The 13,441-nt window shown below is 35.7% G+C and overlaps 1 protein-coding gene across 1 annotated transcript; it reads right to left on the bottom strand.

Moving 5' to 3' along the window:
* Positions 1 to 6,308: 6,308 nt before the first annotated feature.
* On the bottom strand, positions 6,309 to 11,042 carry LOC133873103 (geraniol 8-hydroxylase-like). The gene is made up of 2 exons (XM_062310826.1): positions 10,095 to 11,042; positions 6,309 to 7,303 (listed from the first exon to the last, which is right to left on the bottom strand). Exons 1-2 carry the CDS (start codon positions 10,974 to 10,976, stop codon positions 6,686 to 6,688), a joined length of 1,500 nt encoding a protein of 499 aa, XP_062166810.1. The 5' UTR covers positions 10,977 to 11,042; the 3' UTR covers positions 6,309 to 6,685.
* Between the last annotated feature and the right edge of the window lie 2,399 nt (positions 11,043 to 13,441).

Below are 13,441 nucleotides of genomic sequence, written 5' to 3'. Positions count from 1 at the left end.
TTTGTCTGTTTAAAGGTGTAATGTCCTAATGAAATTAACAAATTGGTAGTTAACTTCATGGTTCGTCTTCCAACTTTATTTTATGAAAAATAAGACCAAAGAGATCTCATCCTCTCCGAAGAGAGTCTGCAACGGAAGACTTTCACTTATAATTTAAAGATAGCAATTAATAATTCATATTCACAATATGAACAATCAGAGCAGTCCTAAAGCATCATAACATATACACGTTACCAAATGTTAGGGTCAAAAGACTAGTCTCCAAAATTTCTTAAATATTACAACTCAAATCTAAAATTTATGAAAAACATAAGGAATCAAGGCATAGTCTTAAGAAGATAAAGCAGGTAGATAATCTCAATCATGCTATGACGGGTGTCCCCATCTTCGTCCCACATAAACTTTAGCCAAACCGGGTCCAACTCCTCAAAGATAACTCAGATCAGGTCCTGTAACCGAACCATCATCCTCTTCGGCATCGGCATCTAGATTACTAGCAATAAAGCAACATATGTTTCATAGGTGGAAAAGATACAATCATCAATCCACGACTTAGTGAACATAAATACACATGATGCACATGTTATCATATGGTGAACTCAAATGTGAAGATAAAAATCATAAGAAGCAATGTATGGCTATAATTCTTTATTTCACAATGGTCATGAATGCAATAGAGATATAATACATATGTAAAAAAAATCATGTTATAATTCAATTTCATATGCTCGACCCAAGATATTAACCCATTTCCAGCAAAGTTATCTCTATCCCTAAGGATCTTTAATACAACATCGGCGCCCCGAATATTGTAAGCATACCATCATATACTAGCAGCCGACATCAAGTGGCCCACACTACTAGCAAACCCGTAACCTTGACTCTCATTCAAGCATGCATGGTGCACCAGTCATAAAATAACCATTAGATCCAAGGCTCATCGTAACATAATCATAAACTTTTGACCATAGGAATTAACTTATATAATAGTAAGTCCATGGTTGTTATCCCGTACGTACTGGTGTACCATGTCATACGATGCAATTTAACATTCACCGTCTTTTACATGCATACTTTTATAAACTCATCATTTTTATTATCTTGTTATTCATCACTTATTTTCACAAAATAGAATTCACGTTAATAAAAAAATGTATTTTATGTGAGTTGTAAATATGCATGTTTGGTACATAAAATAATTATGTTATGCAAAAAAAAATAGTAACAAGTATTTATATGAGTTTTTACTCACTTGCATTGTATGGTGCTTCCACAAAATCTACTTTAGGCTCCTCGACCTTGAAATCTGAGAAAATACCTAAGATTAGTTCTAAACCCTTAAAAGCTCAAATTAGGCTTACTGCCCGAAGGTCGAATGTTTGGACAAAAGGGTTGAATTTTTGGCCTTGACATCAAATGTTCGTCCAATGAAAGGTCGAACGTTCGATGCTGGGATAGAATCTTATTTTAGAACCTAAAAGCCACAAAACCACTTCTAAGCAAGTCCTAGGGTCTTAATATGATCCCTAACAAAGTCATAAGCCTCAATAACACCTTCATGCATAACTTGGTATGTTAAACCTCACTACTAACTAGGGTTGGCGTGCCGGGTTCTGGTTGACCCGCCAACCCGAACTAGACACGATTAGCTAAACGGGTTAACACCCTAAACCCGAACACGACACATTTATGAGCCGGGTAACCTAACCCGACTCGACAGACCCGTTTAGCTAACAGGTCGTGCCAGGTTGACATGACACGACTGACCCGATTCATTTTTTAATTGAAAATATACTTGAAATTTTTCATCAACCCAAACTCTATAATTTGCATTTTGCCCAACACAAACACTACCAAATCCCTTCCATTTTTATTCAATCATCTAAAACGAATTGCATCCAAAAATACCAAAATTACAGATTTTATTATAAATTCGTTACATAACAGAAGAAGAAGCAGTTGGTCACCAAATGTTTACCTTTCGGACGAGCTGCGCTGGAGTCTGGAGAGGAGAGTCACGAGCGACTTAGCAGTGGTGGAAAGACTGAGACAGAGGGAGAGTAGACGAGACTACAGCCTTGGTGGTGATGCTGGAGATCGAGTCACGGTCTCAAGGGCGATGCTGGAGCCTGGACGGCTGGAGACGAGTTAGGGAGGGTGGCGCCACTGGAGGAAGACGGAGAGACTGAGAGAGAGGGAGAGTAGGCGAGACGACAGACTTGGTGACGGAGCTGGAGAGTCAAGGTCTCACGGGCGTTGGGCGATACTATACAGCTAGAGACGAGCTTGAGGGAGGGTGGTACGACGCCGTAGAGCTTGGAGGGACTAGGAACTTGGGAGGGTTAGGAAGGAACTAAACAAAATGAAAATGTGATGTCGTACTTTTAGGGTTAGGAAATAGGGATAGGAGATTAGGGTCTTTTGGTTTCATGGGATTCAATTTTTTTTCCTAAATGTGTTAACGGGTCAACTTGTGTTACCCACGGGCTGACCCGTTTGACACGATTGTGAACGGGTCAATCCGGGTCATAAACGGATTGACCCGTTTATGACCTAAACCCGATTAAAATAAACTCAAACCCTATAACTTCTTGTCGTGTTCGTGTTAGGTTCGCAGGTCGTGCCAAAAATTGACAACCCTACTAGTAATGAAGTCATAAACCTCAATAACACCATCAAAACACTAATCCAACGTTAAATTAATATTAAGGTCAAAATCAAGTAAAGAGTTAAAACTAGCTAGAAATATTCTCTAAACAATAAGCAAGTAGCATAATAACTCTAACAAAACGAACTAAGCTGTGAAGGTTACCTCTTTAGAATGAAAAGATCTCATTCCTTCTTCAAGAGATCACCCACACACACACACAAGGAGTAAGCTGAGTAAAAGAGAGTAGGAGTAGGTTAAAGGGGCGTAGGGATGGGGTATTTATTGGCATCGGGTGTCTGAAGATAAGGATGAGCTGTTCTTACACAATTCTGCCAAACATCGAACGTTTGGTCACTTTTGTCAAACATTCAGTGTACTGTATTACCTAGTGGTTTTAGGTTAAGTTGGACGTTTGGTACTCTGTGGTCGAACGTTCGATGTATCTTCTGACACAAAGCCTTCTATCTGAACAGTGACATACGTAAAAACATTGAACATTCATGACGTAAGCGTCAAACGGTCAGTGTACTATTTGATCAAATGTTCGGTATCCCTAGTCGAACGTTCAGCTTAGACAGAAAATAAAAAATTACCTCATTAACCAACTCTAATCCCTTATCAACATTAACTAAGATTTTACCTAACCCTAATTAATGGTTGGGGTATTACAAAAAAAAAACAAAAATCCTAGGGTGAAGGGGATGTGGATTCCCACGCGAGAATCCACATTTCAAGCAAAAAAAGGTTAGGGAGAATTCAGGTACCTACAGGCATCTATGTATCAAACATGTATGTTTGAAACTCACATGAAATACATTTTAGATTAATGTAAATTCTATTTTGTGAAAATGATTGATGAATAACAAGATAATGAAAATGATGAGTTTGTAAATTCATGCATGTAAAAGACGGTGAATAATGAATTGCATCGTATGAAATGATACACCAGTATGTACAGTATAACGGTCATGAGCTTATTATTATATGGGTTAGCCCTATGGTCAAAGAGATGAATGGTTATTTTGTGATAAGCGCATCATATTTGGATGGGTGACCATTACAACTTTTGTAACACCCTAGTGAAATTAACTAACTGGTAGTTATCTCCATGGTTCGTCGCATAGTCTTATTCCAATAATAATAAGATCACATAGATCTCATCCTCTCCGAAAAGAGTCTGTAGCAGAAGACTTTTACTTAAAAGATAAAGATACCATTCTAAAATCCACAATCACAATAAGAATAGACAGAGTAAACTAAAACACCATAACATAAATAGCTGAAGCTCTCAAAGTACGGTCAAAAGACCAATCATCAAGATATAAAGATACAGATCCCGAGCTAAACAACTTAAAAACTGGAAAACAGGCTTTATGTCCGATGGTCGAACGTTTGGAGAAGAAGGTTCAAACGTTCGACCTCGACTTCGAACATTCGTCTAGTACTAGGTCGAACTTTTAGGTCTGGAGCATAAACTCATTTCCGATCCTAAAAGCCATCAAACCACTTCTAAGCAACTCCTAAGGTGTTAATATGATCCCTAACATAGTCCTAGGCCTCAGTAACAACTTCATGCAGAACTTGGTATGTTAAACTATCAATAAGATATTAAACCAAAACTAAACTAACATCAAGGTCAAAACCTAAGCAAAGATGCATAACCACCAATAAAGATATAGCCTAAACAAAACGAATGCAGCACAATAACTAAACAAGAACGAAATAGGTTTGTGTAGGCTACATTCTTAGGTAGAAAATAGCTTATTTTCTTCTCCAAGAGGCCTCACACACACACACAAGGGAAGAACTGAGCAAAAAGACGTGACGGTAGGCTTAAGGGGCGTAGGGGTGGGCATTTAAAGAGTTAGGCCGACTGAGAATAAGGATGAGATGTTCTTATACTTTTTTGTCGAAAATCAAACATTCGGCCACTTTTGTCAAACGTTTGGTGTATTGTATGTCCAACGATTTTAGGTCAAGTCGAACGTTTAGTGGTCCTTAGTTGAAAGTTCAGTGGTCCTCGATCGAACATTTGGTGGTCCATGCTTGAAATTTCGATGTACTGTTTGTCACACCAGACACGTGGGTTGTACGTATGACATACATCCATTCTAGCATATGACAAATACCCAAACGTTCAGGTATCTTACATCAAATGTTTGTCATTAGGGTTGGACTTTTTACATTCGGCTATCCTACTGCAAAGGTTCGGTCAAGGACAAAAATCAAAATTCTTACTTCCAACAATCTCTAACAAACATTATCAATCCATTTAGCCATTCTAAAGCTAATTAACCCTATATAATACTTGAGGTATCACAACTTTGTTAGTAGTGTGGGCCACCCGAGGTTGGATTCGATCGAGCTATTAGTATAAGACGGTATGCAGCAACATCCAGGCACCGATGTTGCACTACGAGTCCCTTGGGACAGCGCCAACTAGACCATATAGAGTTGAACTATAACATGATTCTCTTATTACAACATATATTATATCTATATTGCATTCTTGATAATCTTGTCAAACGATAAATTGTAACTTTACATTGCTACATGTGATTTATGAAAACTTTAAACATCTGAATTCACATATGATAACTTGTAAGTCATGTGTATTTATACTTAGTAAGTCATAGACTTACACTTGTATCTTTTTCACCTGTAAAACATGCATTGTTTTATAGATAATTTAGTAGATGATAGATCCCGTGAGGTGTCAGGTTCTTTTGAAGGGCATAAGAAGATTACTTTTGAGGAGTTGGATCCCGAGTGGCCGAAGGAAATGTGGGATGGTGATAGAGATCATACTTGTCACATTATGATCAATATTATTTATCTAATTTATCTTCTTAGGATTAGGCCTTGAAACTTGATGTTTTTATAACTCTCAGATTTAGTTTTGTAATATTTATGTTATATTTTGATGACTGCAGGTCTTTGGCCGTAACATTTGAAGATTTTGTTATCTATGTTATGATGCTTTAGATTTACTCTAGTTGTTTAAAGATTGTGGGTTTAATTAGTAGCTATCTTTGTGTGAAAGTGAAAAGTCTTCCGTTACAACCTCTATTCAGAGAGTTTGAGATCCTTGAGTCTTATTCCTTGTGAAATGAGACTTAGAGGCGAATCATGAAGTTAATTACTAGTTAATTAATTTCACTGGGGCGTTACAAGAATTTTCTCTAAGCATGGAGATAATAAGAGAAAATCCGAAAAGAAGCTATATATAAAATACCTAAAAAATATTTAGGAAATAGGTAATGGAATAAAGTTGTTAAGGGGAGAACCAATGGAATTGATCAGTTCTTTGTTCAAATGTATATGTATTAGACTCCCTTTTTATATTGAACTTGTGAACTTAGTTGATAAATCTTCTTTGAGCATGGGTTGACGAGTACCTTGATATTGTTACTGTGGGCAAAGAGTTCCAACCAGCTCCTTAAGTAGAGATTAATTATAGTTTTATCTTTTTATTTAACCAAATTTTGTAAATTTTAAAAACTACCATTCATTGAGAATTAACAAGACATAAGGACACATAAGCATCATTAAGCACACAAATTTTTTATCTACTAATCAAGATAATAGTACAATGTTTAAGGAGGTCATATTTCTTTTATAGTCAGCACACAAATTAAATTAAGGACACCTTTGAGGATGAAGCTAAGAACAATAATGTCTCACCAATACATTTACAACAGAAGTAACAGACAATGAGGTGGAACAACATGGCTTCAAACCCTAACTAGTTCACCAGAGAAAAATGAAAAGGAAAGCCATAAACACATTGTTAAATGTCCAAAAGATAATATGAGAAACTTCAATTACACCCTCCAAAGTATAAGTAATTTTGCAATCATAACCTGTTGACGTTTAAAAATTTATAACGTCAGTCAGTATCCTATGTTGCAACCCCTTTTTTTTTTTTTATAAACACATGATTGCAAAACCGCTTATACTTCGGGGAGAGTGTAAGTAAAGGTTTCTCAAGATGATAAGTATATTGTCATACTTACCCCTTTAAAATCTATTCATTTATTCTTTTTTTCCTTCTATGTAGGGAATGGCACATAGAGAAACAGCCTTCTTCAACGTGATTCCATATTGCTCAGTCATGTCAAGGTTCTCCGGGGTGATTCCATTGGGAAGCTTCCAGTTGAATGCATGCAAAATGGAAGCGAGCATCAAGTTAACCATTCTATGAGCCAGCGGCAAGCCCGGGCAAATCCTCCGGCCAGCGCCAAATGGTATATACTCGAAATCTCGGCCCTTGAAATCAACGTTGGATCCCAAGAACCGTTCAGGCTTAAACGACAACGGATCAGTCCAGTACTGAGGATCTCTGCTGATAGACCATGCATTTATTAGAACTTGGTTTTCTTTGTAAATGGTGTAACCGCACACTTCTGCATTGTTTTCAGCAAGGTAAGGCAAGAGAAGGGGAACGGGCGGGTGAAGGCGCAAGGTTTCCTTCACAATTGCATGGATGTATGAAAGTCGATCGATGTCTGATTCTTTAATCTCCCTTTCTGGACCAATCACTTCCAGAAGTTCCTTTCGTGCCTTTTGTAGTGTTTCAGGGTTATGCAGAAGCTCTGCCATTGCCCATTCTGTGGTCGATCCGGATGTATCACTTCCGGCGATAAACAAATCCTGTCAAAAAGATTAAATATATAGTCGTTAAAAAGATTAATACAATGGGAAGAATCATTCCAAGGCAAAAATGGCTGCCTCCATGTTGCATCAAGAAGGCAACTCCAAATATCTTGGCTTTTTGTATCCATCAATCATGGTAGAAAAGCTCTAAGGTATATATCCATGCAAATTCAATTTCACCTTTCTATATCATTAACAATTCATTTCTTGGTTTTTGTATTTCCTATTTTTATAAGATAATTGCAAGTTGACAAAAGCTCCGCACCCAGCTTCCATGAAACTAAATTAATGTGTATATATATATATATATATATATATATATATATATATATTTGTTAAGCAGATTAAGGTTTAGATATTGATCAGGCTTGTGCAGCTTTTGACGGGTTATGATGGTGTTAATATAGTTTTTGGGAAAATGGGGGGTGGAAAAAGAGTGGTTTCGTTTATCAATGCTTTTTAGATGGTGTTTTCTAGTTTTAAAAAAATGTTTTGATGTAACATAGTTTTGAGTGTTTTAAGTTTTGGGTTGTCTATTAATATTTTTATTTTGAATAAAAAATTAAAAAAAGAAAAGAAAAAACGTTAAAGAAATAAAGCAAGTAGCTTTTTGGAAACTACATGCTATCTTGTGAGTATGACAAGTGTTCACTGTGCAAAAGGTGGTGGAAGAGAAGCAAATAGTGGATTGATTGGTTGAATGTCAAATGTGTTGAGCAAGTCCGGTGTTTTGTGCTTCGTTTGTTCGGTGTAAAATGATTTCTGAAAAATATTTTTTGTGTTTTACGATGTTTGGTGCTACAAAAAGTAATAGTCAATCAAAAATATTTTTGATTTGACCAAAAAAGCTTCGTTAATTTCTGTAAATTATTTTCCCTTTTTTCAAAACCGTAAATCATTTAGAGAGTTTGAATTTCTTATTCTTCTTCAATTAACTAGAACGTCGTCGGGCCATCGTTGGACCACCACCGAATTACTGCTGAACCATTACTGTACCAGCACCAAGCCACCCTCGACCTCCTCTAGCCTTTGGCCAACGACCACCAAAACACCCCTGGCATCTGCCGGATCGTGGCTAGACCAACACCGGGTCATTATCGAACCACCGTTGGACCACCACCAAACCACCGTTGAGCCATTGTCGGACTAGCAACGAGCCACCATCGAATCATTGCAGGACCACCAATATACCACCACCAGCCCATCATTGGACCATCGCTAGACCACCGTTGGCCACCACCGGGTCCCGCCTGACCACTGTAGGACCACCACCAAACCATCGCCATAACTCAAATTTTTAGGTTAATTTTTTTATATTAATATTTTATGTTATGAATAAAAATTGATTTTTATAGGTTAATATAATTAAATGAAAACATTAAAAAAAAAAAAAAATTGTGATTCCCGTACGTGCCAAACGCCGAAAAATATGTTTTCAACCGAAAATATTTCCCTGAAAATCAACTCTAATGCTATTAAGGGCGGTTAGGGCCACCCTAAATTGCACGGAAGTGGTGCAACCACTCTAAGTATTCTGTTAGGAGTGGCCAACCACCCCAATAACTTTTTGATTTTTTTTTTTAACAAGTTTTAAGTTTGCATAAAAAATTAAAAAATAATGAGTTATTTTGGGAAACTCATTTTGTTTCTTATGGAACAGCTATTTCTCTAATTGTTTTTTTAGAGAAATATCTATTAAGAAGAGTTCTATTTACCTCAAAGAGAAATGATATACACATTTCTAAGTGCATACTCTTTGATGTGTCGATAAAAATCACAATTAACTTTCGAATAGATCACTATTAAATTGTAAATTTAATGATAATTTTTATTATCAGGTCAAAAAAAATTTACACCATCCAAAAAATGTGTATATATAGCATTTCCGTTAATTACCTCATCAAAAGCATGAATATGCAGTTGATGCAAGATTTCATCTAAAGGGATTAGTTGTGGGTAAATAGATATAGGGATAATTGCACCGTTGATCCCTGTGGCATGCCATAATTATTTTTCACTCTCTATGGTTTAAAAAGTTCATGGGAGGTCCCTGTGCTATGCAATAATTACAAATCAATCCCTAGCGTCAAATTCTGTTAAATTTTTTAACAGATTCCGTCAAATGCCACGTGTTGCCAATAAGATGGCGACACATGTCCATCTTAATAAAAAATATAAATTTATTAAAAAAAAATAAATATACTTATTTTTTTAAAAAAAAAATTAAAATTAAAAAAAAAAACAAAAAAAAAAAGCAGCAAGGGGTGGCTGGGCCACCCCTTGGGGGTGGCCGCGCGCCACCCCCAGTGGCTGGAGGTGGCCATCGGGCCACCCCTAGATCTTAAAGGGGTGGCCCAGCCACCCCTTGCTTCCCGTTTTTCTTTTCTTTTTTTTTTTTAAAAAAAAAAGTAAGTATTTTTATTTGTTTTTTAATAAATTTTTATTTTTTTTATTAAGATGGACACGTGTTACCATCTTATTGGCGACGTGGCGCTGACGTGTAGAGCTAACAGATTCCATCAAAATGGTGGACGGAAAATCGACCCAAGGAGTAAAATGTAATTATTGCATAGCACAGGGACCTCTCATGAACTTTTTAAATCATAAAGAGTGAAAAATAATTATGGCATACCACAGGAACCAACGGTACAATTATTTCATATACATATATATATATATATATATATATATATATATATATATATATATATATATATATATATATATATATATATATATATATATATATATATATAATTAATAAAATCCAGGAAATTAAATTTGTTACCAGAATCAGGGGCTTGATGTTTTCAACAGTGAAGTCGGACCCATCTTCTTGGCACCGATCAAGAAGTACGTCCAAGAAATCACCATGCCCCGTGCTCTCATCTGACACTCGTACTTTCAATCGCTCTTCTATTATCTCATCAAATATCTCATGCAGCCTCAGATACGAAGCCTGCACATGCCGCCTCACTCCCTGTAAATCGAACCTCTTCAGCATCGGAAAATAGTCCGAAACGTTGGCCTTCCCGGCGTCCTCCATGATCCTCCAAACCAGCTCTTTGAATTCCTGAGCCGCCACGTAGTCCGGGTCGACTATGTCGACGGAGAAGATCGTGTTGGACATTAGATTCAACGTGGTGGCGAAGGCAAGCGAGCCTATATCGACTGGCGTGCCGGCGTGGCAGTGCTTTTCCATGTGGGCGAGGAGTTGGTGGACCTTTCGGTGGCGGAGGTGTTGGAGGAAGTCAAGGCGCTGAGCTGTGAACATTTGGGTGCTGCATATGCGCCTGCGGTTGCGCCAGCGGTGGTCTCCGGGGACCCAGGCTAGGGTGTCTTCGGGGTTGGGCTGAGCAGCGACGGAGTCGGGGACGGGGCGGTTGGCGAAGTTTTGGTCGTGGGTGTGGAGGATTTCTTTGGCGGCGTCCGGGGAGGAGGCGACGATGGTGGTGACGGAGCCTAAGCGGAGGGACATGAGGGGGCCGTAGAGCTTGGCCATCTGGGAGAGGGACTCATGGGGGCTGGGGCCTAGTTGGAGGAGATTGCCAATGATTGGGAGACCGGTTGGGCCGGGTGGGAGCTTTTTGAAGTGAGATTTAAGGAGCAACCGCCGGAGGAGGAAGAAGAAGAAGAGGGTAATGCACAACAGGAGGATTTCGGTTTCCATATCTCTCGCTTAATTTGTGGGTCTTTGCTTTGAGTCTGTCGATCTGCTAATTATTGACGAAGAATAGAAGGGAAAAAGTTTTTTATTTATTTATTTATTTTTTTTTCTTAATTTTTCGAAGGGGGTAAAAAGTTTTGTTGACACGACATACAGGAAAGTTTTACGTGCAGAATATTCTGATGAAAAACTTTGACTTTAAACTATCATCTAATTATTAAAGAAATCCTCCAACAACTTTTAATTATGTAGATGTCTTTTTTTTTTTAAAACTATTAAATAATATTAATGTACCTCCCAATGATAAAAATATTTTTCATAAAATTATAAAAATTCTTAAAAATTATATAAAAATAAATAAATTATTTTTTAAAAAAAAAACCAAAAAACAAATAATAATAAAAACCAAGGCTTTTTTTTTATAATTTTCAGTTTGGATGACCCCTTGGATTTTCATTTTTCTTGTTTTTTTTTTTTTTCAATCTTTAAAAAAAAAATTAAATGTTTGGTTTTTTCAGTTTTTTTTTTTTTTAAAAAAATTTATATGGATATATTTGTCTTTAAAACCTTTTTAGGGTTATTTTTCTCCTTTTGTTGACTAGAGTATGTTTACTTTTTCCAAAAACTTCAATAGCAATCATTAGAATAGTTAAGATCGAGCACTCCCAATGAACTCTTCGTATCTGGTTTTTCACTAGATTTTTAACAAAAACAACAAAAATGCTCTTTGAACAAACTTTTATTTTTTTTTATTTTTTTTTATTTTTTTTTATCAAATATTAAACTTAACATTTGTCAAAACTTCTCTTCAAATTTAAAGAGCCAAAAAATTGAATGCTATAATTTTCAAATATTATTTTTTTACATTGAATGCTTCAAAAGATTTAGCTTGACTTGAATTTAATGCATTGAATGCTTTTGGTAGTTAACTTTATCAATAAAAAATAACATTTATTTAAATTAGAGAAATATTTAAAAAGCTTGTTATTTAATAGGTTTAAAAAACGACTAGCTAAATCAATAAAAATAAATTTTTAGAGTTAAATACAAATGAAAAGCTGTAAATTTGATTGCATTCCATCATATCTAAAGTTTGAATTCTCTCGAATACAAACAATTCTTTGTGATCACGTTCACAGTAAAATCAGTCTTAACTAATCCGTCTGTGAGTGACATCTTGCCGGCCGGAAAGGGCAAAGAGGAAAAAAAATAATAATAAAAAATGTGAAGATTGAGATAGGATCAGATAAGGAAGTGGTTGGAACTTAAAAGTCACGCGTTTGATTTTGTATGCTCTTGCGGGAGCAGTTAAGAAGGAATTAAGATCCCCTCAAGTGTATATTTTTGTTCTATTATTAGCCTATAAGCTTTTTGACTAATGCTTCGGATCAACCCTTTTTTTTTTTAATAATTTTTTTAAAAAAAAAACTATAAATGTAAAATTACTTTATTATCGTCCCGCAACACTTTTTTTTAGGTAAATTTTTAAGAAAATGATAGTTTCCAGCATTACTCTGAACTTTTTAAGTGGGGTCACATTGTGCAAGTAAAAAGATGGGGTTTTTTTTTTTTTTTAGTAATTTTATTTATTAGAACTCTTGAATAACTACCACGTCATTAAGTTGTATGACAATTGCCAGAAAATTCATATGGGAGCTATTGTGCCACTAATTTAAAATGAATCTTATATAAATTCTCTCATATATACTATTGAAATCGTTAGTAATTTAAACAGATAATTATAAAGATCTTGATCTATTGAAGTTATGTCCGTTGATAGAAAAAAGTGAAGCCTTACATTTTTTTTATTTATATATATATATATATAGTCTCAAGTAATTTATCAGACGGACAAAGTTTTTTTTCTAAACTAAATTGGAGAAATTTTTTTCAATCTAATTTATAAAAATGTCGTGTGACATTTACATGTGAGTTGCACATACATGATAATTATATGTGTTTTTGAATATATTTTCTTCTAACTTTATCATTATTGTTAAAAGTATTTTATTGACTGTATTAACGGAATTTCCTCCTGAAATTTCTTGAAATCTTTGTCCCAAAAGATAGAGGAGTGATTCATGCACAATTCATATTGTACAACTATTGCACAACTAAGACACATGGGATGAGGCCCACTTACATGTGGATTCCACATAATATATCTTGGGGTTGTAGGATAATTGCGCAATGGTTATAATTTTATTATTTCTCAAAAAAAAAAAAAAAAAAAAAAAAAAAGAGTTTGAGATTTTGTATGACCCATGAGAATATGAGATTATCCTATTTTGTTTTTAAAAATTGTCGCATTATGTTGCCGTGTCTCTTTGGTACAATGGAAAGTCAACATATGCAGCTTTTCTACATTATTTGTGTACAGGTGTTGAAATTATGCTGGGCGGCTGGTTTATTTATTTTAATTAAATATGAGAGAAAGTTTACTTTAGTCTTTTGGTTGGTTGATTATG

Source organism: Alnus glutinosa, chromosome 7 (genome assembly GCF_958979055.1).
Source record: "Alnus glutinosa chromosome 7, dhAlnGlut1.1, whole genome shotgun sequence".
NCBI lineage: Eukaryota > Viridiplantae > Streptophyta > Magnoliopsida > Fagales > Betulaceae > Alnus > Alnus glutinosa.
Note: the sequence above shows the minus strand (reverse complement) of the source record. Positions and strands in the feature narration are given on the sequence as shown.